General features: G+C 58.0%; 1 protein-coding gene across 1 annotated transcript; it reads left to right on the top strand.

Moving 5' to 3' along the window:
- The first annotated feature begins 1,193 nt into the window (after nt 1-1,193).
- Nucleotides 1,194-23,213, top strand: Trim29 (tripartite motif containing 29). Its single transcript, XM_013009624.1, has 9 exons — nt 1,194-2,015; nt 8,987-9,082; nt 9,412-9,645; nt 10,969-11,167; nt 12,705-12,803; nt 15,177-15,269; nt 16,770-16,865; nt 19,986-20,062; nt 23,151-23,213. The coding sequence occupies exons 1-9, from the start codon at nt 1,194-1,196 to the stop codon at nt 23,211-23,213; spliced, it is 1,779 nt and encodes a 592-aa protein (XP_012865078.1).
- Nucleotides 23,214-23,434: the final 221 nt, after the last annotated feature.

Here is a 23,434-nt window from a genome sequence, read left to right as displayed (position 1 = left end):
TCCAGCCTGTCCTGTATTCAAGGGGGTGGGGGAGGGAGGCTACTTTTCTTCAGGGGCTGAGGATCCTAGGGTTTCCCCAGGGGGGCAAGGAAGAGAGGGCGAGGGAATGGCTATTTTTCTCCTGGTTTATCTGAGCTCGGGACTGTACTGGTATCTTTTGTGGAGGAGATTACCCGTGGTCTCATCTGGAGAATGTAGGCAGATTTTTTTTTTTGAGTCACATGACAAGTCAACCTTGAAAAGGGGGAGTTAGTGAGGATTTGGGGTGGTGGTTCCAACTCCTTGGCTGGCATGGCACAGATTCTCCCCCTCCCCTGTGCTGTGTCTCTGGCCTTGGGGTGGAAGCAGGTTCAGACCTGCTCTAGGAGACAGCTAGGGCCGGGCTGTGCCTTTCCAAGGCCACGGGACAGGAGAGGTATTCAGATGGTGTCCGGGCTCCTCAGCTGAAGAAGGGATGCTAGACTCTCTCAGGTCATGGGTTCAAATCCCTACTCTGGTACTGGATGGAAGCCAGTGAGCCATCTTCTTGGAGCTTTGGCTGCTTCATCTAGGACAGGATTGAAGATGGTCAAGCACGCCGGGCAGTGCCTGCAAGTTGGATGTGACCAACACCCCCATCACCTTGTCTCCTGAGATCTCTGTTCAAGGCAGCCCACGCTCCCGGGCTAAGCTTCCGCTGAGAAGCAGCCCCTCTGTGTGGGGTGGAGCCGCTCCTCTGAAATCAGACCGGCTAATTACAAGGCTATTTGGCTTGTGTGACCCAATTTGGGGCCGTCTGTCCTCTGGGCCTCTCTTCAGACACCTCATTTTCTGCCCCAGGGCCTTGGGGCTCAGCAAGGGCTGCTGGTCTGTGAGGACAGAGGACCTGCTTCCTGGGGGAGAAGGGAACGGATGCGTCAGTCGGAGGCAAGCAGCCTGGCTGGTTGTGGCGTGGTGGAAAATGATTACACTGAAGGAGGGGGTGGGGGGGATCACTTCTAAACCACCAGGCGGGGCGGGGTCTCACTGGCTGCTCTGCAGGCGGCAGGCCTCTCCCAGGGCCCGGCCGTGGCTCCTCCTCCTCGCAGGTGTGTCCCAGGTGTGTCTCTGGGGAACCTGTGGCCGCCTGCCTCACTCCCTGCCCGGACACCCACCGCGGCACCGGCCTGCAGCCCCAGCCGGCTCCACCAGCAGCCACCCCCAGCCACTTCGACATGGAAGGTACGGACGCATCCAGAAGCAACAGCTCGAGCCCTGACAGCAGGGACGCCCGCAGCCCCCCGGGCCCCAACGGCACGGTGGTGGAGAACGGCGGCGGCAGAGCCGAGGGCCCGGAGGCCAAGCCGGGCAGCAGCGGGCAGGGCGGGGAGGCGGCCCCGGGCCGCGGCGCGGGCAGCTCCCCGAGGGCGGCCGAGAGCCAGGGCGCGCTGTCCTCGGGCCCCGAGTGGCGCAGGCCCATCGTCCAGTTCGTGGAGTCCGGGGAAGACAAGGGCCCCAACTACTTCAGCATGGACTCCGCGGAGGGCAGGAGGTCCCCGTACGCCGGGCTGCAGCTGGGCGCGGCCAGGAAGCCCGTGGTCACCTTCGCTGACAAGGCCGAGCTGCGCAAGTCCATCTTCTCGGAGCCCCGCAGGCTGTCGGGGCCTCTGGCTGAGCCCGGGGAGGCCCGGAGGGGCAGCGGCCAGCGAGCCGAGCTGGGCACCCCGCCGCGGGCCGAGCTGGGGGGCCCCGGCGCCCAGGAGGTACCCTGCGACTCGTGCATCGGCCACAAGCAGCGCGCCGTCAAGTCGTGCCTGGTGTGCCAGGCCTCCTTCTGCGAGCTGCACCTCAAGCCGCACCTGGAGGGCGCCGCCTTCCGAGACCACCCGCTGCTTGAGCCCATCCGCGACTTCCAGGCCCGCAGGTGCCCCTTCCACGGCAAGACCATGGAGCTCTTCTGCCAGACCGACCAGACCTGCATCTGCTACCTGTGCATGTTCCAGGAGCACAAGAACCACAGCACCGTCACGGTGGAGGAGGCCAAGGCTGAGAAGGAGGTGACTGGCCTGGGAGGGGGGGACCCTCCTCTCCTTCCCTTTTCCCCGGGCTCCCCCCTGACCACCACCTGCACCTGGGGCACCCTAGCCTCGGTCTCCCTAGCTCCCTACCTTCCCTGTGCTGCGCTTGGCTCTTATTCGATTCTGTTATTTTATTTTTGTTTTGCTTGAACTCAAGGCTTGGGCACTGTTACTTTGTTTTGCTTTGTTACTTTTTTCCCCCCTCTCAAGGCTAGTTGGCGCCACAGCTCTACTTCTGGCTTTTCTTTCTTTTGAGTGGGGCGGGGGGGAATGGTTAATGGGAGATAAGAGTCTCATGGACTTTCTTACACTGGATGGCTTTGAACCTACATCCTCAGATCCTAGCCTCTTGAATAGTTAGGAAGACAGGCATGCATCACCAGCATGACTGGCTTATTATTATTTTTTTCTTTTTCTGCACCCAGGATGAGGGGTTCAAGGCCCAATCGTCTCAGATCTGATTCACAGATAATCAACTAAGGGCCTAGAAAAGGCTGGGGGAGCTTGACTCGGCCGAGACCCAACTATTCACCCACACTCTTGGGCGTGGCCCCCGGCTGGGGTGTCTGCTCTTGGTTGTTTTAAGGGAGAGAGCATTTCTCCTAACTGAGCAGGACTGGCCCTGGGAATGGGCTGGAGATAAGGGAAGATGCTAGATGGGGGGAGTTTGGGGCCGGTGACATGTCCCCGGTGGCTTGCGTTTGCAGTACAGTGACTGCGGGTTTCACCTGACCCCGGGCTGCTCCATTTCTCCCCCAGCCTCCTGCACCCCCCCTTCAGGAAGGGCCCCGGGGTGTGTGTGGCTGCAGGTGGACGCTGCTGGGGAGGGGTGCACACTGATGTGTGTTTTGTACGCATGTGGGTGTCTGTGAATGTGGGTGTTGGCATAGGAGGTACGTAAGGTGTTTGTGTGAATCTGGTGTATGCGCGGTGGAGGGGAGGCGTGGAGGCAAGTAGGGGCCTGTGGGCAGGACGTGCCCGGGGAAGGTCCCGCAGGGAGGGGCCGCGGAGGCTGTGTCCCTCCCCCCACACAGGCCGAGCCCACTCTTCCACACCTTCCTGGGACAAACCTTCCTGTTGGTCAATGCAGGGGACTCCACTTTCCACAGGTTTTGCAACCCCAGAGCAGGCTGGCATTGGGTCCCTCTTGGCCTAGCCAATCTCTCCCTCTCTCTCTGTCTCTTTCTGTTTGTACCTCACCTCCACCCTTGGGTAAGGAGGGATGAGTTAAAGATGACAACAGACAAAGATGCTTTCCAGAAGTTTCATGTTCACCCTTGACCGCCCCCATCTTCAAGTTTCATGGTGGGGGACATGGCTGGAGCAGGAACACAGGCTCACTTGTAAGGACCTTAGCTGGGAGTCAGAACGGAACAGCGGGCAGGCTTCATCGGCCACGATGAGGAGGCTGAGTGGGCCTCACTTACACAGGACTGTACTCCAGTCCTGGTTTTGCCTCCAACGAGCTGCTAGACAGCGGATGAGTGCCTTTCATTCCCTTAGTCACACTTTCCCTCTATGTGAGCTGGAGGGGTTGGGCTGTGGTTGGTTTTCGAGTTACCCCCATGGAATTCTAGGATTCTTGGGAAGGCCTTGGAGTCCTCGAGGTAAGGAGGGCTGGCAAAGAGGGGCCTAGAGGACAGAGACTCCAGGTTCCACCTCTCTTATAAGCCAGGCACACATACTGATCTACTTTGGTCCCAAATACCATCAGAATCTAGGGTGCTAACCATGGAAAGTTCTGAGTACCCAGGGAAGAGGCAGTTTTGGTGGGCAGCCCCATAGGAAGGCACCAAGAACTCTTAGGTTCACGTTCTGGTTTGAGAGTTTCTGTGGGGCTCAGGTAAGGCTTGGATTTGAGGATTTGAAATGTAGGACAGGAGGCAGACACACAGAGCTCAGACACAGACAAGACTGGAGCGCCCTCCCAGGGATGCAGAAGCTCTGTGAGTCAGCGTGGAGAGGACAATACCAGGCCTGGTGGAGCATTAGCCACGAGGCCTCCTTCTGCTCCCCATAGAGCAGAACACTGGCCCGGAGGAAGGAAGGGACTCGGCCAAGATGTTTGTTAGGAGAAGGGGCTCCTACTTCCTCCCGAGATGTGAGCTTTAGGAGAAAATGCTAGATCCACTAGAGTGATTGCATTCGAGGGAACTTGGGGCAGCCTGTGTGTGTGTGTGTGTGTGTGCATGCACGCGCGTGTGCACTGTGAGGAGAGGCAGGGAGGAGGGGGCTGAGAAGCCAGGAGATGAGCTGAAAGCAGTCTGTGAAGGCCCAGCTCTGCTCGCATGCCAGGCGCGGGGACACTGGGGCCCAGCCAGGATAGTGGGACGAAGAGCGATTGTGTCAACGCTGGCATCTTGTGGAGGCATCCTCTGCAGACCCAAACATCGGCCCCCACACAGCTTTGTCCAGGAGCCCAGGCAGAACCTGCTCTGCCGGCCCACGGGGAGGGCTGGAGGGTGGAAGCCCAGCCCTGTCTGGGTTAGTTGCACAAAGCTGATGATGACAGAATGCTGTGGGTGTTGATTTCCCCGGGCCTGTGCTCTTCCTACAGACTCTGAGTAGACTGTGAGTAGAGGCTATGCTAGGAGAAAGGTAACTTGGCTTGGCGGCATGACAGTGTCCTCTCCTCTGGTAAGACTCCAGGTCGCCATGCTTCCCCTCCTCCAAAATGTCAGAGGTGCACACTGGTCCCCCTCTGCCTCTGTGTATTTCCTGAGCTAGGTTAGGGTGCCGAGTCAGAAAGGACCTGTGTCTGAAGGCCCTCAGGACCTTACTCAGGTGGGCCACTAACTGCTCTGGGCAGCGCTGTCCTAGGTTGGCTCCAGCCTGGCCGCGGGGGGGGGGGTGGGGGGTCTATGGGGACACGGGGGGGGGGGGGGACAGCCTGATTGTCCTCCTTCCTGATGCTCACTAGAAAGGCTCAGCCTTGGTGCCTATCAGCGCTATCATCTGCCGCAGATCACCTCTCCCACCACAACCCGTGGCTTTGACTGTCATCTGATTTCCAGGAAGGCTGCTGGGCATGAGAAGCCATTGGTCCTTGAGTTTTCTGGCTCTTTAGGTAGACAGTGGGGGGGCTGAGATTTGGGAAGAGGAGGCAAAGGAAGGGCTGGGGTGCCCAGGAACAACTCCTTCCCCCCCTTAGGTTCTACAGGGAATACAGGGAGAATTCCCATTTCCTCTGGGACAGGGTGTGAGACTGGCATAGATGACCTGCTATTCTGGAAATAGCCAAATAAGAGAGGTTTACAGATCGGAAGCAGGACTAGGAGAGTGACTGGTAGGCGGGCGGGTGGTGGCAGGATCTCTCTGGAGCATGTCTGTGGGCTTGGCATCTGCACGGCCACAAATGAAGCTGTCCTGTGGGGGAGGGTATTGCACTTGATTAGTGCATAGAGACAGGTTCACCGATACCAGGAGACTTATACACGATCCGGCGCTTTCCTGGAGGACCAGACGGGTCTTCCTGTGCGCCTTGAGTCCAGGGTTCCCAAATGGCGGGCCTTAGGATGGAGTCACTAGATGATTTTGTTGAAATACAGATTTCAAGGCCTTTCCTAGGGAAGATTCTGGCTCAAGGGGTCCGAGCTTGCGGTCTATATTTTTAAGTCTCCCTCAGGGGTTCTAATGTGTGCCAGGGTGGGAATTAGAGATCTAGCCCCATTTTTCACAAGGAAACCGATGCCTAGAGAGGAAGAATGGCTTCCCCCTCGGTGCCAGGCTGGTATCTGACAGGTCCCAGCGGGCCCCTCCCTCACCTCAAGGCTGGGAGGGAGCAGAGACTCTAATCAAGTAGACGCACTGATGCTGGGCTGCTTGACGTCTGAGTGGAAACAGGGAAATCTATCCAGCATTTCAGATTCTTATCCAGATAATTACCATGTGACTAGGAGTACAAATTTGGCAATTAACTGGCTCATTTGGCAAATGTCACAGCCCAAGGCCCATGTAATTAATCCAGGCCAGGGGATGATGCCGGCCAGCCGACCCCCCTTTCCCTGGGGGACCACCATGTCCATGTGTCCACGTGTCCATGTGTCCGGGTGAGTCCTCAGGCAGGTCTACACTGGATGCCCAGTCGAGACTGAGCTGACAGAGCTGTGCCATCCCTCGGCTCTGAGGGACCTGTGTTCACTGACTGCAGGACGGTTTTCACGGCTGTGTGGCCCACGGAGGGCTGACAGAGAGGAGACGCACACACCAGACAGTGTGGGAGAAGGAACAAAGGGAGCATTTAGGGGCAGGCCTGGGCAGGGCAAAGGCAATCAGGAAGGAGGGGTGGAGAGGGGTGGGGTGGTGGAAGCTGAGGCCTGTCAGACACCAGGGGCTCCAATCACACTCCGTGGGAGGAGAGAGAGCAAGGTGGGGCCTAGGGGAGCAATAGAAGAGAGAGAATCTCCGGATTGTACCTCTGAGCCTAGGTGGGCTTAGATTTGCAGGGGTGAAGGGGAAAGTCAATGTGCTACAGGAGAACCTGGAGCCATTGCCCCCCAGCTGGCTCTAGCTCGCTCCAGCGGAGAGAGTCTTGTGGTTGCAACGGGCCTTGCTGCTTTCTTTCTCTTCATGAGGTCTCAGGATCTTTCTAGACCTGGGTCTTTGAAGCTGGAAAGCGGGCTAACACTCCTGGCCTTCCCAGGTGTGTTTACTGCTTGAAGCATTTGCTGGTAGACACTCTGTGACTTCCTTCCTCCTTTAGAATCTTCCCAGGTTCTACGATTTTCTGCACCAGAAAATCTAACCAGAACTAAGTGGGTTCAAGGCTCCTCCCTAAAGGCCTGAGCCCCAGCCCCCCTCCACACCCAGGACTCATCTTGGGGACGAGGGGCTGTAGCACAGAGCCCAGGTGTTCTGCAAGTCTGATCCTGCCAGCTGTGGGTAGCAGGCCCCTCCCAGACCAGGTCCAACTTCTTTTGTGCCCCAGAGAAAAGGAGGGCCAGCTCTCGGCCTCCTGGACCCACTCTTCCACCCACTGCCGCAGACAGCCTGACTCCACGTTTGCCCTTGCGCGTGTCCAAACCGGCCGCCTCTCCTCCACTCCTCCCAGGCTGCTGACTGAGATCGCTCCAGACCCAAGCTGGCCAGCTGCTCCCTTCCTTCACTCTCATACACAGGCCTGACTCTCTCGTGAGCCTAGATGCTTCATGGTCTAAGCACCCCTGGATTTGGTCCCATATACTCAGTACCTTCCCTTTCCCTCTTGACCCAGTGAATCTGTGTTGCCCAGGCGCGGCCTTCTCTTACCTGCGGCTGACCACACACCTCCCGACAGGTGTCCCTTTGGATAATGCAGCCATTCCTAGCCCTTCATGCTTTGGCCTTCTCCTTCTCTAGTCAAAACCTTCCCCACTGTTAGGGGTTTAAGCCCACCCGCAGCCCCCTGCCTGCCTTGCCTAGATGGCCCAGGAGAGGGGTGAGGGAGAGCAGGGCTTCCTTCCCCAAAGCCATCAGGTTACTCTAGTGACGGTCGGCTCCATGGCCCTGGGGAGCCCAGCCACCCCTCTGCACTTCGGTGGGGTGCCTAGAGGTGTGTGGAGTGGTGATAGGCCCGGCTGCTCAGGACTCCTGGGCGATGGAGCCCATGGTTCTGGAGGTCTGTGCATCCTTCACCTCCGCCCGCTTCTTGTGGATGCCTCAAGGAGACAGCTAGAGGAAGGGGTGGGATTCTGCATTCACAACCCAGCCATGGGGCAGGACGGGGGTCTCTGAGCAAACCAAGACTTTCTCGGCTGCATTGCCATTGCTGCCTGTTGGGTGAAGATGGGCGCTTGCCTCCTTCTAAGCTGGAAGGGCGGCGGAAGTTTCAGAGAGGAGCCCAGTGACACTGAAGCTGTGTCTTTGACTTGACTGAATGCAGTTGACTTTAGCTTTATGTCTCTCATTCTTTTTTTAAAAGATTATTGTTATTATAAAGGTGCTATACGGAGGGGTTCCAGTTACCTACGTCAGGTAAAGAGTACATCTCTTCCCTCGCTCTCTCCTAGATTTTCCCTTCCATTGCCCATCCACAAGTTGTATAGTTCATTTCCAATGCAGTGTTCACTGCTGCATTTAACAACAAGCAAAGAAAACAAAAACAGCAAAAAAGGGAAAAAATCTCCTTTGTTTTCATTCCCTGGAGTTCATTTTGGTGAACATTATTTTGTGTGATCGGAGGTACAGAGGCCTTCTGCCTTTCTGTTCCTCTCCTAAGAGCACCCCTGTGGTCTCTCACTGTGTGTGAACGTCTAGAGACCTGTATATTTTATTACATCCATGTATGTTTTAGATCTGGCTTCTCCCTGTGAGAGAAATATGCAATTCCTCTCCCTTTGCTTCAGTGACAGCAGCTTTTCAGAGAAGGGCCTCGCCCCTCACAGAATGCACAGTGTCTGTCACCCAATCTTCCAGTGTAATCTGGAAATGGCCCACCCCAGACCCCTGCAGTGTGCGTGGCCCCTGAGCCGGAGTGTTAGGCCCTTACCCTCTAGTCTTCCTCCCCAGACACCCTGGGCGAGAGCCCTCATCTTGCTGAATCTGCGGGTGCAGTCTCCTTTCCCATAAACAGGTTTATAGCGGAGCCTGCCCGGACGGAGCCCATGCCAGCGGCAATCCTGGCCTCTGCTTTCAACACAAGCCCCACGTCATTCCACAGTAACGCTGCATGCTGTGGCTGCTATGGACACTCCCTGGGCTGGGCTGGGCTGGGCTGGGCTGAGGTCTGCCCTCTCCCCCCATCAAAAAAAGCAAGAATCCCACCAACCAGCCTCCCGCTTGCTCAGGAGGGAGGTCTAGTGCCTATGAAGATGTTGTCAGGAGCTTGGAGATCTATCTAACTGTTGTCAGAATGGAGAGGTGCTGAGCCTACCAACAGTTTGCTTCTCCAGTGGGCCCACAGCCTGGGGCCTGGGGGTCTGGTGCTGGTCCCTGTCTTCCCCGCTTGACTTCTTCCTCTCCCCCTCCTGCAGACGGAGCTGTCGCTGCAGAAGGAACAGCTGCAGCTCAAGATCATCGAGGTGGAGGATGAAGCGGAGAAGTGGCAGAAGGAGAAGGACCGCATCAAGGTGAGCCCTGGGCTCCTGCTGCGCCCTCCTGTGGCTCCTGGCAGGAGGCAGGCCGGGGCTCCTGCTGACCACACTCTGTGGATTCTCCCACCCCCTTTGGGGTTCCTACCTTCTCCCCTTCTCCATCCTCACCAGGCATCCTGGTGAGCGCTTTCCTGTCACCTACAGCTCACTTGATTCCATCACAGCTAAAGAGATGCCTGGCCAGGCCAGGGCACCGGAGATGCCCTCATTCTGTGTTCGGAACCCAGAGATGAGCTTCACTAGGGAGAGCTCCGTCCACTCCTTACTGAAACCCTTCTTTGTCCCTGCCCTGCTTCTGATCCTAGAGCTTCACCACCAATGAGAAGGCCATCTTGGAGCAGAACTTCCGAGACTTGGTGCGAGACTTAGAGAAGCAAAAGGAGGAAGTGAGAGCTGCCCTGGAGCAGCGGGAACAGGATGCCATGGACCAGGTGAAGGTGATCGTGGACGCTCTGGACGAGAGGGCCAAGGTGCTGCACGAAGACAAACAGACCCGAGAGCAGCTGCACAGCATCAGCGACTCTGTGCTCTTTCTGCAGGTAATGGCATACCACCATTCAACCTCCATCCTTCCTTCCCATCCACTTTCCCAGACCCCCATCCATGCATGCATGCGTGCATCCATCTGTCTGTCCATTCGTCCATCCATGCATCTATCCATGCATGCGTGCATCCATCTGTCTGTCCATTCGTCCATCCATGCATGCGTGCATCCATCTGTCTGTCCATTCGTCCATCCATGCATCTATCCATGCATGCATGCATCCATCTATCCATGCATGCGTGCATCCATCTGTCTGTCCATTCGTCCATCCATGCATGCGTGCATCCATCTGTCTGTCCATTCGTCCATCCATGCATGCATGCATCCATCTGTCTGTCCATGCGTCCATCCATGCGTCTATCCATGCATGCGTGCATCCATCTGTCTGTCCATGCGTCCATCCATGCATGCGTGCATCCATCCATCCTATCATTTAATTTTCCACCCACTCTACTCCCCTCCTAAAGATGGAGGAACACGAATACCACCTTGTACTAACTTCCATAGGGCCCAGTAGGGCCCCAGGCTCAAATCAGAGGGAGCTCTGTGATTGATTAGTATTGTCTGCTCTGGGGTGATGCCTGAGTTCCGCCTATTTATTATCTTTGATCTAGTCCATTTGTCTATTCACCTATCCATCTTTCTGTCCAAGAGAATATTTTGGGTCCTCCTGGGTGCCCCGTACTCTATTAGGTGCTGTGGTAAATAGAGTAGTCTGAGACATAGTCTGCCCCCAAGCAGCTGCAATCCAGCTGGGAAGATAAGGCATGTACAATTAAAGAACAATACAGGAAAGTGTGTAATTAAATGATAAAGCATGTGGCTCAGGAGATAAATGCCTGTGGAAATGCGGAGAAGGGCGAGCGGGCAGGAAAAGCGAAGGGCAGCTTTGTGGAGATGGAGTTTCTGTGGGCTCTTCCAGGCCACTTGGAGGGAGGAGGAGAAAGAGGGATGGAAGGGAGTTGAAGGGCACAGAAGTGTAGACAGGATTGAGAGAGATGTGGAAAGGTGGAAATACCTAGAATGCTCTAGAAAGTCCTATATCTCTTTATAGTTTCACCCCAGATTCTTCCTAGCCTGTGTCATTTGCATACCCCCCCGCCCCCACTTCAGAGATTGGGAGTCATGGAGTCATAGATCAGATATTAAGCATCCACTGGCTTTTAGTTGGACCTTTTACCCAGGAAGGAAAAGCAGGTCTAGAACCCAGTTCCCTTGGCTCACAGCCCCGTCTTCCAGATGAGCTGTGAGCGCCCCCTTGTAGACAAACAGCTGGAAGAGACTCAGGAAGTGAACGGCTTCTTTTCTCCCTTGATAGGAGTTTGGTACACTGATGAGCAATTACTCCCTTCCCCCATCCCTGCCCACCTACCACGTTCTGCTGGAGGGGGAGGGCCTGGGGCAGTCCCTTGGCAACTTCAAGGATGACCTGCTCAATGTGTGCATGCGCCACGTGGAGAAGATGTGCAAGGCAGACTTGAGCCGGAACTTCATCGAGAGGAACCACATGGAGAACGGTAGGGGCCCTCTGATTCCCTCCCTCTCTCTGCCTCCCCCTCTCCCCCTTCTCAGTGGTTCTGGGGATTGATCCCAGTCCTCTCCTAAGTCAACTCCTCATGCCTGGGACAGGCTGGCATGTGTAGCTGGCATGGCCCGTTGCCGTTCCCACAATCCTCTACTTGAGTGTACCATGGACTGGGATTTGGGGGTTGCAGCCCCATTGGACTTGAAGTTCAACAGCTGAGTGCCGGTCCTGCCTGTACAGGCCAGTCTCCAAGCGGGCGGCTCTGCAGTCTCCAGGAGAAATGACCTAGAATGCCACCTGTGGCCCGAGGGACGGCTTGTGTGTCACCCTAGCTGTGACGGGTGGTGTTGAGCCCAGAAGTTGGGCTGGGCTGGGGATGATGGGATAGAGTGTGTCTCTGACTCACCAGCTCTGCTGAAACCAGCCCCTCCTCTGAGCCAGGCTGTCCCTGCAGAGGTCAACTGAGTCATCTTCCAGAAAGCCCTGGAACCTGAGAAACTGCCCCGTTAAGTCCTTGCCCCTCAAGTCTCTCTAGGGCCTGAAGCCCGAGCACTTTCCCCAAAGCTCCACCCGTGGCCCGGGCTCAGCGAAACGTCTTTAGAACACGGCCTGATTAAAGTCTATTGGCCACCAACGCCCCAAGGCGATGTCCCTCTCTGGTCTCCGGGTGGAGCACGTGACTCTCGAGGGGTCTGGGGGTGTAGAGAATGACCAGTCAGGGCCAGCTCTGTGAAATCAGAGTCCTCAGGAAATATGGGGGACATTCAATCACCCCGAAGGACAGATAAGCCACTTCAGCAAGACAATCATTTGGCTTTCAGTGGCACTCAGACCCTGGCAACCTCTTCCTAAGGACAGCGTAATGATTCTTATGAGGATGGCAAGCTGCGGAGACCGGGTGCTCCCTGGACGCCGGGCATTGTGCTGAGCTCTTGGCTTACCTTGTTTTTCTCTGAGGGAGGCAGGGAGCATCTTACAGAAGAGAAGGCTGAGGCTCAGGGAGAGAGGCATCTTTGCAGAGGATGCTGCCATGCTGGGTGCATAGCAGGGGGAGGGAAGGGCTGCTAGTCATCCTCAGAGAGTCCCCCCTGAGGCCTAGCCAGACCTGGGACGATGGCGCTAACTGGGAGTGGGAGCCTTTTAGGAGCCATCCAGTCTCTGGGCTGGTCACAGCGCCGTTTCTAGGTCACAGCCTCCATCCAGCTGTGGCCCTGCATCAGGTGCAGGGTGTGTGCAGGGCTGGGCACTGCCCTGACCTGTGTCAGGGACGCTAGGAAAGCCTCTTTTGCTAATGCAACGTCCTGTCTGTCCTTGCTGCCTGGTGGCTAGCAGTGGTGGCAGATGGTGGGCAGGGGTGGCCCATCAATCAGACCTTGGAGTGACCTTGTGCTGTTCGCTGACGGCCTGGTTTTCTGCATTGGGGGATCCTTGGCTCTCCCTAGGTGGGGCTGAGGGTGAGGTCGCAGTGGGTCAGCTTGTCTCTCCCCCCCCCCCGCAACCCCTGCTGACCTGGCCTCTGAACTTCCCAGGTGGTGACCATCGCTACATGAACAACTACACCAGCTACGGGAATGAGTGGAGTGCTCCAGACACCATGAAGAGATACTCCATGTACCTCTCGCCCAAGGGTAAGGGTGAGCCCCAGGCCCACGCGCTGACTCAGCTGGGTCCTTCCTCCCGGGTGGGGCAGCTGGCTCACCTCTACCATCCTGGGAGAGTCTGGGCATGTGCAAGGTGACCAACGGTGTCTCCTTTCACTGTCAGGGTGACAGGTGTCCTGGTTTAGATGTGAACAATCCAGCATTCCTCTGCCCCTCTAGGACCTCTCTTCTCAGGCTTAGGAGCCCTGCCTGCCCTCCTCTAGCCCTCTATCCTTCAGGAGGTCTCTGGGCCTCCCCTCTGCCAGTGCTGGGCTGTGTAGAGCATTAGCTTAGGTCCTGAAGAATCCTGATCTCTGGGCCACCACCTCCAGGAACCTCTACTCCTCCTCTGGGTTTTTGACCTGCTCCCCAGCTCCCCAGTCCCCCTTCCGAGTCCCAGCCTACTGGGGCCTCATGCCTCCTGGAAAGTGCTCTGCCCCTTGAGCCATGCCCCCAGTCCTCTGCTAAGCCAAGTCCTGCTACCCAGGACAGGCTGGCACAGCCCATCGCTGCTCCCACAATCCTCTACTTGAGGGTGCCTGGACTCGGATTTGGGGATTGTGGCCCTGTCGGAACTGTTCAACCGCTGTGTGCTGCTCCTGCCTATACGGCCCAGTCTCCACGCTGCCGGCTCTGCAGTCTCCAGGGGCAGTGACCGAGAATGTCACCGGTGCCTCTGGGGAGGGCTTTGTCACCATAGCTGGGGTCCAGGCCGGGGCCTCCCTGCCCTTGCTCTGCTACCGTAAATTCTTGGGTGCCAGCAACAAACCACAAGTGTAAGGGGGAGCCAGGGGCCAGAGATGGGGGGAGCGTGGAGAGAGGGGCAGGGGGGAAGGGAAGCGAAGGGAAGGGAAGGGAGGAGACCTGGGAAGGCTCAGGGCTAGGGACAGGGGCAGAGGCCCTCAGCTGTCACCCATGGGGCAGGATGCACCCACAGGGGGAAGGCCTGGGAATCTGGAGGGTGAGCTTCCTGGGGAGGAAACCCCTGCACCCCACCTTTGAACACAACACCTGTGCCTCCCAGGTGGCCTGAGGCGGGGGTGCCAGCCCCCTTCTCTGACATTCCTGGTGTGGGCCGGTCCCCTCATCAGCCAGCTGCTCCTTGGTGGCATCTTGCCCTGGGCGTTGTCCCTTTGGATGAGTGAGAGGGTGAACTATACTCATCAGCACACCAGTACTCTAGTCACGGAACCCCAGCTGGCCCCTTCGTCCCCCTTAACCCCCAAGAGGCTGGCAGTTACAGGTGGCTCCCGTAGGGGAGATGGGGAGCCAGTGTGGCCCCACGGCGGGCTGCCGGGAGTCCGAGGGCCTGGGTGGCCTGGGGTGGTCCTTGCCCCCTTTAGCTCTAGTGCCCCTCCCCCAGAAGAGGCGGAGGGCCTCCGTGGCCACAGCTTCCAATGACATTTGTAGGTGGAAGAAACTGGTTTCTCCCTGCCTGGCCACCCACTCCTCTTCCCTCCCAGAGTCGGGGAGAGAAGGGGCAGGGAGGGGCTGGGGAGAAGTGTCCAGAGCTTGGAGACTGGGCCATTGGAGGCCACCAGGTGCTGAGCCCAGGAGCTTGGGGTCCTTGGGATGGGGTGATGGCTGTGTCCCCACCTTGGGAGAGGGCAGAGGGTGAGGAGGTGGAGGGCAGTGTGGCAAATGGAGGAGCTGCAGACTCGGGGTTTACAGGGAGGACCTGTGGGTGCTGGGTCCCATTTGGGGATGGGATGTGGGAAGTTTGGGTGAGTGGGGAAGAGCTGGTGGAGCGTCCTGACCCACGGGCGCTTTGCCTTGCACACCCATGAGGTGGGTGTCCACTTCACCCCCTTCTTCACGGGCCGTGTGGAGCCCAGTGGGGGAGGGCAGGAGGCTCCGACGGCAGCCATGTTTCCCAGTCCACCTTGGCAGCGGGGACGTGTCCCTGGCTGACCCATTGGCCACCTGCAGATGACTCAGCCCTCACTGGGCCCAGGGCCCAATGCCTCGGTCCCCACCATCGCCACGGTCACTTCTTCCTAAGTATCCCTTTTCTAGTCCCAAGTCTCATTCACATGGGGGTTGGCTCAGGAGGAAATTGTTGGCTTGTCAGCCTTCTGGGGACCCCCAAAATGTCCTACATAGAACAATTGTACATCTTCATTATCCAGGACTGTCCAGGTGAGGTGGTCTGGGAGCAATGATTGATGGAGTACTTCCCCCCCAAAAAAAAACCCTTCCCCATTTGGCTATAAGTTGCAAGAGCACCTTCTACTACACCAGTACTACAGTACAGTCCTCTTGTGGGTACTTGAGTGCGAAGCTCCTCCAAGCCAGAGGCCATGGGTCCCCGGGGCGCGCCCACCTTTGTACAATGATGGGCAATCTTGCTCTGCCCCATAGGTGGGGCCCGGTCATCCTACCAGCCATCTTCTCCCGGCCGCCTCTCCAAGGAGACCAACCAGAAGAATTTCAACAACCTGTACGGCACCAAAGGTAGAAGGGCCTCAGGTGGGGAGCAGGAGGAGGAGTGGTGGGGGAGGCGGGGCTGGGCCATGGCTTGAGGGGGCACCAGACGCCCCAGGAGGAGACCTGGGTGAGGAGCTGGGCAGGGGGGATGCCTTTGAGCTCATGGTGTTGGCGTGTGTGCAGAGGGCCGGGCCGCGTGCGTGATGTCTTTACTCAGCTTCATGGGGAATCCCCGTGTCCAGCAGGCTAACTGTCTCTGAAGGTGGGTCTGGGAAAGTAAGGGGAATGGCTACTCTGGGGTTAGTTCCGGGGATCCTTCCCAGCAACTACTGGATTAAGGACGCACCGAAGACTCCGCTGGTTCGTGTGCCTCTCTGTTGGGAAGTTATACGGCGCTTCCTCGTGCCATAGCTTAGCTATGAAAGGAAAGGCAGGCAGGGGCAGGTTTGTCCCGCCCGGGACACAGCAGCGGAAGGAGTCTATGGCAGGGGAGGGAGGGACGGAAGGGCCAGGCCTCTGGCCTCTCCTGTCTCGGGGCTCACTGAGATCCTCCTCGGGGTCCTCTGGGATGGAGCATGTTCTGGGGGCTCATGGCCAACCCCAGCCCTTCCTAGCCACTGACCTCCATCTTCTTGGGGACCTCTGGCTTCCTGGGCAGATCTTGAGTCAGGAGCTACCCAGGGCTCCAGGCTGCTGGGGCTGGAGAAAGGTGTCTCACTTCCCGGGGGGCGGCTCTGAGACTCTGGCTTCAACATCCTCCTGATGTCCTGCGTCCCTCCCACCGTCACCCCTCCACCAGCACCTCCAGACCACAGGGCCACCCTGCACGGGGTGGGGGGAAGGGGGAGGGTGTGTGTGGCTCACACTGCCTAGGGGAGGGGCTGTGGAAGGTGACTCACCCCATGATTGCTGAATGGGGGAGCAGGGGGTGTCCCAGGTGATTCTGGGTCCAAAGCCCGGGAGAGAGAAGGGAGGTGGAATGCTGAGGGGCTGGAGGGAAGCAGGGCAGTGGGTGGGTGGGGGCCGCTCCCATGAGACTGTGTGCCATGATAACGATTTGGCTTTCTGTTCCGAGGCCGGTGAGCTGTGAGTGGTACAGGGGCAGGGCTGCGCTTTGTAACCTTGTTTGGTTGGTTTGGTCAGTACTGGGGTTTTAACTCATCCAGGGCTGTGTGTTGGCCTGGCTTGTGTCTTCTCATTTGAGTCACATACCTCCCGCCTGGCTTTTTTGCTGGTTATTTTGGAGATGGAGTCTTAGGGACTTTTCTGCCCGGACTGGCTTCACGTTGTGATCCTCTGGATCTCAGCCTCCTGCATCGATGAGGACAGGCGAGAGCTCCCGGCTTACATTTCACAGATAGCAGCAAAGACGAAGGAGGAGCAAGGTTCTTGGCTAGAGAGGTAGCAGGACGGAGAGAGCTCCAGGATGGGCCCCATGTGGGTCCTGCAGGCCTGCCTGGCCTCTCCTCTTCCAGCTCTCCCTGGGGGTCCTGATGCCTCCCCCCTCCTTTTCTTTTGCCCTGCCAGGTAACTACACCTCCCGAGTCTGGGAGTACTCATCCAGCATCCAGACCTCCGATGACCACCCCACTGTCCAAGGCAGCTCCTCCTTCTCCCTGAAAGGTGAGCTCTCCCCCTGCCGCCCTGCTTTGGTCTCTGTGCTGTCCTTCCAGGAGATGAGAGCCCGGGCTGGCCTAGGGCAGGGGTGGGGGCTGGGCCCTGGCCTTTCTCAGGGCCCCTGGGACCACCTACGGGTCCCTTCAGTGTGCTCTGCAAACAGGGCTCAGAAGCAGGACAGGGTACCCCCCTCCCCAAGCCCCAGCCACCGCAGGCCCAGCCTTTTACATCTTCTGCTGGATTTAACTTTGCCCTCCTGGCATCTTCCTGCACTGGTGGACTGGAGCGCAGGCCACTAGCACCTCTCAGAGCCTCATTGTGGAAGCCGCTTTGGGCTTGAACTCAGGCAACCTGGAAGGCCTCACAAGTCTCAGCCTCCTTTTCCCACGCCTGGCCCCCTCCTGACCTGCGGGGGTGCCCAGAACTCTTGGAACAAGGCCAAGTGGTCAGTGCCTGCTGTCCCCCCGGGGTTGAGGTCACTCTGGCCCTCACATCTCTCCCCATAGATTCAGCTTGGGTGAACTGGGGTAGCGGGACCCTGTCTCCCCTGGTCTCAAAATATCTGGTCTGAAAGGAGAGGTGGGATGCTGGGTGCCTAGGGAGGAGGAGGAGGAAGAGGAGGAGGAGGAGGAGGAGGAGGAGGAGGAGGAGGGGAGGGGATGTGGGGGGGCAGATGGACTCCAGCACTGGCCTTTCTGGGTCATCCTGCCCCTCTACTGGGCATGGGACTCCTGCATGGCTGGCCAGGGAAGGAGAAGGGACTAGAAGTAGGGGGTTTGGGTCTGCAGAACACTGGGGAAAGCTTTGCCCCCAAGTCAAGAGTGGGAAGCTCCAGGGCATGTCTTGGCCTATCTGGCTTCTGGAAGCTTCCTCCCCTGGCCCCTAGGCAACTCCTTAGTGGCCTGCCTAGACCAGTTGGTCCATGGCCTTGGGGCTCTGCTCAAACACTGTGCTTAAGGAAGTGCCCTGAATGCTGGAGCTGCAGATGGCTTTGGCCGCAACCGTCCTGTGTGCAGGGAGGACCCCCGAGCCCACCTGCACCCCTCCGGTGGTGCTATAGGTGGAGAGCATGCTGGGACTTCCCAGACAGCTCCGGAGGCTGAGCAGGGCTCAGAGCATGGAAGCCAGGGCACAGTCCCCCCCCCCCAGGTGTGCAGGCCTCAGCCTCCTGGATGGTGCATGTGGCTAATGCCTCTCTCTCTCCCAGCAGGCACTGGGCAAACCCCCTATCAGTTCACCACCTTGGGACAGGCCACTGCTGAGTTTTCCAAGCCACTGGACCGCAGTGGGCTGTTTAAAAATAATCCTGGTACCTCCCGTTTCCCGCTCCTCCCCGCTCCTCTCCCACAGCAGGGCAGACATCCCGTGGGGGCCTCTCTGCCACTTCTAGGGTGTCCTGGTCCCTCCTCCCCAGAGCCATCCCCCCCCTCCGCCGCCACCCCAGCTCACTCTGTCTGGACTTCCGCCTGCTGCCCAAGGCCGGTCTTCTCGACCATTCCATCCCCATCTTCACCTGTCATGGCTGGCATGGGATTTTCTTTCTGGGAAAGCAGAGGCAAGGACTCTCCATCTCAAGCCAGGGCTGGAGGAACCTCCTCCCAGGCTGCCCTGCACCCTCGGGTGCAGGGGAGAGCCCTGGGGTCCCGGCTCTGTCTTCCCACCGCCGCCTGGCCGGGTGCTGCACTGGCCTGCGCCCACAGCAGCCTTGCGTAGAGCAGGGAAGGGCAGAGTGTCTCAGATAGGCCACAGCCTTGCTGGTCAGGGAACCAGCCAAGGACGGGCCCTGGCAAGTTCTCAGGCTTCTCAGCCTCTAGGTCACGGCTGATCGTTTCCCAGTCTGTGCCTGAGGGTAGATGGCTTGCGCGGTGTGGTTTTTGCGGCTCTGTGGACAGATCCTTGTGTACTGAGGGAGGCCTGGGGCCGTGGTGTGTCCCAAGCCCAGAGTGTGCTTCCTGTTCAGGGCTCGGGGCTCTGGGCTCCGGCCTGGCCATCTCAACCCTGGGCAGCAGCCACACTGGCAAATCACTGTTCCTCTCCACCCCCATTTCTCTAATGAGACGGGGGAGACAAGCAGAGGAACACGTGGGGGGGGGCACGTGAATGTAAGTGTGTGTGTGTGTGAGTGTGTGTGTGTGCATGTGTGTGCATGTGCTGGTACAGGGGCTTGAACTCAGGGTCAGGGCACTGTCCCTTAGCTTTGTCTCTCAAGGCTGGCACTCGACCACTCGAGTCACACCTCCATTTCTGGCTTTTTAGTGATTAATCTGAGATAAGAGCTTCATGGATTTTGCTGCCTGGCTGGGTTTTGAACCGTGATCCTCAGATCTTAGCTTCCTAGGGGATGACAGGCGTGAGCCCGTGGTGCCTGGCAAGAGTATGAGTTTTGGAGTCTGATGAAGCCTGGCTTCAGATTCTGCTAGCCACCTACCAGCTGTGCAGCTGAGGCGGACTGCTGAGCTCAAGAGAGGCAGGGCACGGCTAGGCCCTGGCATGGTGCTTGGTACAAAGCTGGGCTCAGAAAGGAGAAACAGAGGGCTGGGAAGGGGGCTCAGTGGTAGAGTGCTTGCCTAGCATGCATGAAGCTCTGGGTTCCATTCCTCAGTACCACATACACAGAAAAGGCCAGAAGTGGAGTTATGGCTCAAGTGGAAGAGTGAAAAAGCTCAGGGCCAGTGCCCAGGCCCAGAGTTCAAGCCCCAGGACTGACAAAAAGGAAAAAAAAAAAGAGAAAGAAATGAGAAGCAGAGTCAGGAGCACCTCCTGCTGGGGAGGGATCCTGTCAGGAAATGCTTAGAAGTCACTCTTTGGGGCTCTGGGAAAGAGGGGAGCCCACAGGGGACCCACAGGGTGAGTGTGTGGCTGTCCCTGCATCCCAGCTGTCCAGTGCTGATCTGGCCGGTCCCTCTGGCCGGTCCCTCCTCCTGTCTGCCTCGCTGCTCCCTCCCTTTGGTTTCCAGTCGCCAGTTGCGGCCCGGCTGCTTGCATGCCTCTTCAGCTGGCTGCACTCGGTACTGGGCTAGATGACGCTTGGGGGTGTCTATGGGGTAGGCAGCTGTGCTGGGAGCCCCCCAGGGGGTCCCTGACCACCAGCCCCTGGCTCCTTCTGACCAGCCTTTGTCTCTCCAGGCTACCCCTCTCTCATGCGGAGCCAGGTCCCCAAGGCCCAGCCCCAGACTTGGAAACCTGGCAAGCAGACCCTGCTGGTGAGTAGGGCTGCGGGGACAGGGTCCCCAGAGGCCAGAGCACCCCGCTTCCCTCGCGCCGGTGGGAAGAATCTGACTCCTTTGGGCCACGTGGTGGGGAGGGAAGGGATGAGCGGCGGCTGGAATGTCTGCATGCAGCGAAGGCGGGGAACCGGGGTCGGTACACACTGGGCCTCAGTGTTCTAACCTGAGTAAGCACTGGGTAAGCCCTGTGCAAGAGGCTATCGAGCGCCTGTGGCTGGTGGTGCTTGGTCCTGAACTCCTCTGGGATTATGAACTTCTCAGTCCAGGAGATGGGCGTCCTGGAGATGGACTCCCCCACCCCCAACCCCTCCTCCAGGAGTAGCTTTCTGGTTCTGGGAGCAAAGACATTTTAGGCAACAGGATGGGGGCAGGGAGGCCGGAGCATTAGAAATCCGGAGCATTAGAAATCCGTATCAAATGAAGTACCACGAGGCCCAGGCCACCTGCTGGCTGTGGCACACTGAATGAGCCACAGACCCTCTTTGGGACTCTGCGTCTTCATTTTTCATGATGTGGTATTGAGCCAGGTGTGGGTGGCTCATGTCTATATTCCTAGCCACTCAGGATGCTGAGATCTAGAGGATCTCAGTTTGAGGCCAGTCTGGGCAGAAAAGTTCACTAGACTCCAAAATAACCAACAAAAAGCTAGGCTGGAGATGTGGCTCAAGTGGTAGAGCACCAGCTGAGTAAGTGCAAGGCCTTGAGTTCAAATCCCTCTACCACCAAAAAAAAATATGAGTGCTTAGACAAAGTGATCCCCATGATCCTTTAGATCTGATGTGTCCAACCTCTGCCCAGGACCGCAGTGACCAGGACCGTCACCTGCAGTGTCTCCAATGCCCGCAATGCTTCTCTCTGGAGGTCTAGGCCACAGCCGGGACCCTGCCAAGTGTAGCAGAGGCCTGAGCCCTTGCCTCCCACAGTCTGCATTTGGAGGTCAGAGTATGAGGTCATTGGCTCCGGACCACAAAGAGGCCGGGGCTGGCTTAATTGGAAACAATCTTTAATCTGAGGGCAAGCAGAGCTAACTAACCGTGTGTAATTTGGAGCCTGGCCCAGGGGTATTGTATCAGCAGGTCTGCAGGAGGCAGCTATGGGAGGGAAATGGGGGTTTCTGCTGAGGACTCAGCCCTTCTCATCCCTGCCATGTGTCCCTCCCCCCTAGACCTGGGACCGACAGAGCAGGCTCCCCCCCCCCCGCCCCAGACCCTGGCAGGGCAGACGCAGGTGCCGTGTATTTGACCTCTGCTTTAGTTTGCCCACCTGTAAAATGAATCGGACGGCTTAGATGATTGCAGGGCCCTTAGAACTTTGTTTTGAGGTACTAAGGTTGCAACTCAGGCCTCTTCAGGCATACCTCCGGCCGGGCTTTTTTTCTTTTCTTTTCTTTTTCTGTCGGTCATGGGGCTTGAACTCTGGGCCTGGGCGCTGTCCCTCAGCTCTTCAGCTCAAGGCGAGCGCTCTACCACTTGAACCACAGCGCCACTTCTGGTTTCTTGTGGTTCATTGGAGATAAGAGTCTCACAGACTTTCCTGCCTGGGCTGGCTTTGAACCGCGATCCTCAGATCTCAGCCTCCTGAGTAGCTAGGATGACAGGCGTGAGCCACTGGCGCCGGCTTGTTGGTTATTTCTGAGATGCAGCCTGGCTGTTTTTGAAGGAGATTCTCCAGATCTCAGCCTCCTGAGTAGCTAGGATTCTGAGTGTGAGCCTCTGACACCTGGCTCCTTTATGACTTTTGACCTTGAGCCTGAGAGGACAGGAGGGTGATGGACAGGCCGCCTGGAGGCCGCTGCCCTGTGACCTCTCTCGCCCACCATTCCAGGCCTGTCCCAAGACAGCGCTCCCTCCTCCCTGTCCATCCCGCCCTCCTGACAGAAAGGCTCGGGCCTCTTCCAGCTCCGCTCTTGGGTTTGAGGGTTGGGGACCTTGGTGTCTCTCTCTGCCAGGGTCTCCACTTCTTCCTTCATTAACCGGTTTAGCCCAGGTCTAGGCTGAGCAGGTCACAGGCAGGAGTCCTGCGGAGAAGCAGCTATGGGCACGTGGCTGCCCAGGCGATACGAACGGTGGGCAGGCAGGGCTGGGCAGGGCTCTGACCACTCTGGGATGTGTGTGAGGGGGACATGGCATCTCCTCCTTGGGGATCAGGGCTTCTGGGGCTCAGTCTCCCACTCAGATCACCAACGGGGCCGCCGGCTAGGACCCTCTTGGGGCCGATGGTGTTTGTAGGGGCCAAGTAGCAGTTTTGTTTGGCTCTTCTATTTGTTTTTTAATACGTTTTTTTTATTGTGAAGACACTGTACAGAGGGGTTACAGTTACATGAGCAAGGCAATGAGTACATTTCTTATCAAGCATTGTTACCTCCTCCTTTGTTTCCCCTTCCCATCCCTGCCCTCCCGTCTCCCCCCCTCCCCGCCTTGCTCTTCTATTTCATCCTAGGGTTTGGGGGGCATCTCAGGGCCCAGATGTGGTGACTGGGAGGAAAGGAGGCCCCTGAGCTCCTGGAAGCACCCAGTGTGGTGCACGGCGGGGGGGAGCCCTGGTCTGTCCCGAGAGGCAGCTGGTCCCAACGCCATCCACGGGGCAGGATGAGTGAATGGGTGGGAGGAGCTATGGGATCCTGGGCCCCTGGGGGGCCACACTGCACCCCTCTGTCTGGGTGAAGCAAAGCAGTGAAGCACCTGAGATGCGTAAAATGATGCCAAGACGGAGGTGGGAGGCCGGACGCTCCAGCAGATAGGTTGCCTGGCCTTAGTTTGCCCGATGATAACAAGGATACAGTAACAGCAACTCATTTCATGGATGGTGGTGAAATGAAGCGAGTCTGTCTGTGCGCAGCACGGGGCACGGGGCTGTAGAGGTCAGGAGAGCAGACTGCTGTGGAAAGGTGGCGGCGGCGGGAGGCAGAGGCTCGAGCCATGAACCCCAGGCCGGAATGAACCCTCACTGGAGAGCATCAGGGCCCCACGTCTGTCAGGGCGGATGGATAGAACCTTCCAGCCCGGGAGTGCGGGTCTGGCCAGGCCGCTTGCTGACTCTCTAACCAGTCCTGTTTTCTCCACAGTCTCACTACCGGCCGTTCTACGTCAACAAGGGCAGCGGGACCGGGTCCAACGAGGCCCCGTGAACTGGCAGGAGAGACGCAGCTCCTCACCCCTGCCCTCCCTGCCGCTTCTGCTTTCTAAGCTACTGTCTTCTTGATGGGGAGCAGGGACCCCATCCAGCTCCGCCCTGCCCTCCTGCTGCCTCTGCCAGCCCTCTCAGGGCCTCCTGCACTCTTCCTGCTGCCCCGCCAGCGGCTCCAACCACGGCCTTTTCCTGCTTGGTGACTTAGAGTGATCACTGCGG

Source organism: Dipodomys ordii, unplaced genomic scaffold (genome assembly GCF_000151885.1).
Source record: "Dipodomys ordii isolate 6190 unplaced genomic scaffold, Dord_2.0 Scaffold10, whole genome shotgun sequence".
Classification (NCBI taxonomy): domain Eukaryota; kingdom Metazoa; phylum Chordata; class Mammalia; order Rodentia; family Heteromyidae; genus Dipodomys; species Dipodomys ordii.
The sequence above is the reverse complement of the archived record's forward strand: the minus strand, read 5'-3'. Positions and strand labels throughout refer to the sequence as shown.

What these genes read in the sequence shown, in the direction of transcription:
- Trim29 (XM_013009624.1), top strand. Translation starts at nt 1,194, where the DNA reads ATGGAAGGTACGGACGCATCCAGAAGCAACAGCTCGAGCCCTGACAGC. An exon ending in AGGAGAAGGACCGCATCAAG is followed by an intron (nt 9,083 to 9,411) that starts GTGAGCCCTGGG and finishes TTCTGATCCTAG; the next exon opens with AGCTTCACCACCAATGAGAA. An exon ending in CTGGCAAGCAGACCCTGCTG is followed by an intron (nt 20,063 to 23,150) that starts GTGAGTAGGGCT and finishes TTTTCTCCACAG; the next exon opens with TCTCACTACCGGCCGTTCTA.